The sequence below is a fragment of the Thalassophryne amazonica genome, chromosome 1 (assembly GCF_902500255.1).
Source record: "Thalassophryne amazonica chromosome 1, fThaAma1.1, whole genome shotgun sequence".
In the NCBI taxonomy this organism is placed as follows: Eukaryota; Metazoa; Chordata; class Actinopteri; order Batrachoidiformes; family Batrachoididae; genus Thalassophryne; species Thalassophryne amazonica.
Genome location: NC_047103.1, coordinates 111580620 through 111583876, shown reverse-complemented (window position 1 = coordinate 111583876; position 3257 = coordinate 111580620). Strand labels below are relative to the sequence as shown.

The window sequence follows — 3257 nt, the reverse complement described above, 5'->3', positions numbered from 1 at the left end:
AGCCATCTTTGAACTTGTCCAAGGTCTGTGTCCCAACAATGTTCCCTGTCAGTTTGAAGACCCTGGCAGTAATAGGAATGGACTTATGCTGAGCACAGACACAGACCCACAGACAGACGGACAGACAGACAGACAGATGGATGGACAGACGGACAGGACAGACACACAGACAGACGGACGGACAGACAGACGGACGGACAGAAGGACAGACAGACAGACACACAGACAGAGACGCAAAGCCAAAATATGATGCTTCAGTTCTTTAAGATAATTAATTTGAATTTTATGATTTAAAAGTGGGTTTTCTTGGTTTTTATTCCTGTTTCCACTTGTTTATCTCACACCCTTGCACACGCACGCGCAGACACAAACGGTTGCTTGGCAACAGAGAACACCTGTTCCCCATTGGACGTCAAAATTCGTCTTTATTTTCTTCTTCCTGTTTTTGTGAGAACTTATTCAAGAAATCTGAGTGAACGCAGAGCGCCGCCTGCAGGCCACAGCGGGCTTTTGAAGAACAGCCCACATGGCGCAAATTTAGCGTCACTTTGTCAAAAAGATAGAGCCGGGACCGAGGCGGGAGCCGCGGAGCGCGCGCTCAGCAGGCGGAGGCTCAGGTTGCGGAAGTCAGGTGCGGCTCCGCCTCTGCAGTCATTCCCGAACTGTTCCAAAGTTGGAGGACCGAGCCTGATGGGGAACAGAGGCAGCGTCCGGAGACACCAGAAGGAGCGGGATCCGGATCCGCCTCAGATCACAGTGATTCGAGCTTCGCCTCTGCTGGCACACGGTCCGATATTCGTCCTCCCAGAACCCGGACCCGCAGGAGAAGACTCGTGCAGCCAGGCACGAGACCGGGACGGTGATCCGGAGGGCGGGGTGTCTCCCAGAGCCAGCAAGAGACTCTTCCTGGAGGTGATGAGGGACAGGTCCCCGCAGGTCCGACGCAGTGTGGTCCACCTGGACTCCGACTCAGTTTCTCTGCTGTCCTTTAACTCGGACGAGTACCGGACCGCGGTCACCCTGGATCCGCTGGAACACGAGTGGATGCTGTGCGCGTCTAACGGGCAGTGGGACAGCCTGATCCGGTTCCTGGCTAAAGAGCCGGCTCTCATCCTGAAGAAGGACTTTGTCACCGGCTTCACCTGTTTGCACTGGGCCGCTAAGCACGGGAGACCGGACCTGCTGGCCCACATCGTCAGCTTCGCCCGGCACAACTCCGTGCCCGTGAGCGTGGACGTTCGGTCCAGCGCGGGTTACACGCCGCTGCACGTGGCGGCCATGCAGAACCACGTGGAGGTTGTGAAGCTCCTGGTGGGAGCCTTCAACGCGGACGTGGACATCAGAGACCACAGCGGGAGGAGAGCCTGCCAGTACCTGGACCCACGCGTGGCCGACGACATCCGTGACATCACCGGAGCCTGTCGGCGACCCGGGTCAGAGTTGGAACCCGGCAGCGAGGACGGTGTGGAGGTGGAGGTCCGCAGGAGGTCCTCCCTCAGCAGGATGAGGCCCAAACTGCAGAGGTTCAGAATGAGGACGTCGCAGGTCATCCACAGCACCACGGTCCTGGGCTCAGAGGAGCTGCTGGACTCTCTGAAGGCCTCGTTTCATTCCAGACCCGTGTCCCACCTCTTCAGGAGGGATCATCACCAAGCCAACATATAAGAACAACACCTGGTTTCAGATGATCATCATTATTAATTAATTTTTTTAATTAATTCTTCTTCTTCTTATTATTATTATTATTTGAACCGAATATGTTCTGAATTATGAGCAGGAGTTCTGACAAAAGAATGAACAGACTTCAAATCTTTCTTAGTGATGTGGTGGCAGCAATTACGTTTTTAATACTTTCAGTCAAATGAAGCGGTTGTTGACTTCTGAAACAATTTGTTTGCAAACAATGTTTCAGATCTCCAGTGGTGATGGAGAACAATGTGGATTACTGTTCAGAAAAACCAAAGAAAACAGTTTAAAGTACTCCATAAAACTAAATGAAGCCCTTATGTCAGAAAAAAACTAAACACCACAGTTGCTTCTGGGGAAAAATAAACTTCTCGATTATAAGAAGTTAGAAAAGTGTTCAGCCCTTCTTGATAGAAATAGTCTGTTAGCTTTAAATAAAACATTATAGGTTGATCAAAGGTGAAGGTCACATGCACACCACATTCACTCACATCTGTCCTGCACTATACACACACACATATATATACACGAGGTCTATTATACTCAACAAAAATATAAACGCAACACTTCTGGTTTTGCTCCCATTTTGTATGAGATGAACTCAAAGATCTAAAACTTTTTCCACATACACAATATCACCATTTCCCTCAAATATTGTTCACAAACCAGTCTAAATCTGTGATAGTGAGCACTTCTCCTTTGCTGAGATAATCCATCCCACCTCACAGGTGTGCCATATCAAGATGCTGATTAGACACCATGATTAGTGCACAGGTGTGCCTTAGACTGCCCACAATAAAAGGCCACTCTGAAAGGTGCAGTTTTATCACACAGCACAATGCCACAGATGTCGCAAGATTTGAGGGAGCGTGTAACTGGCATGCTGACAGCAGAAATGTCAACCAGAGCTGTTGCTTGTGTATTGAATGTTCATTTCTGTAGATAAGAAACGGACACTTTTATTTTTTTTTTAACTATATGGATTTGAATGACATGCGATTACACCAATCATGCTTGAACCCTCGTGCGCATGCGTGAGTTTTTTCACGCGTCGGTGACGTCATTTCCCTGTGGGCAGGCCTTGAGTGAGATGTGGTCCCGCCCTCTCGGCTGAATTCCTTTGTTTCACACGCTGCTCGAGACGGCGTGCGTTGCTTTATCAAAAAATTTTTCTGGACCTGTGAGGAATATCCGAGTGGACACTATTCGAGAAATTTAGCTGGTTTTCGGTGAAAAGTTTAACGGCTGATGAGAGATTATGGGGTGTTTCTGTCGCTGTAAGGACTTCCCACGGAGCGGGACGTCGTGCAGCGCTTCCAGGCGCCATCGTCGGCCTGTTTCGACCTGAAAACATCCTAATTTAAGGCTTAATTCACCCAAGACGTTGTGACAGAACAGAGAAGATTCAGAAGAGGCCTGCATGAGGACTTTATGCGGACATTCCACTGTTTAAGGACATTTTTTAATGAAAGACGTGTGCGCAAATTCGCCGAGTCGTTTCCGTGACAACTTGGCGAATCTGTGTGCGCCGCGACAGGAAAAACACCTCCGTGTTGAAAACCATTTGTAAA

At 49.2% G+C, this 3257-nt stretch overlaps 1 protein-coding gene across 1 annotated transcript; it reads left to right on the top strand.

Moving 5' to 3' along the window:
* Window positions 1-649: 649 nt before the first annotated feature.
* On the top strand, window positions 650-2266 carry LOC117520158 (ankyrin repeat domain-containing protein SOWAHC-like). The gene has a single exon (XM_034181469.1). It carries the CDS (start codon window positions 691-693, stop codon window positions 1663-1665), a length of 975 nt encoding a protein of 324 aa, XP_034037360.1. The 5' UTR covers window positions 650-690; the 3' UTR covers window positions 1666-2266.
* Window positions 2267-3257: the final 991 nt, after the last annotated feature.

What these genes read in the sequence shown, in the direction of transcription:
- LOC117520158 (XM_034181469.1), top strand. Translation starts at nt 691, where the DNA reads ATGGGGAACAGAGGCAGCGTCCGGAGACACCAGAAGGAGCGGGATCCG.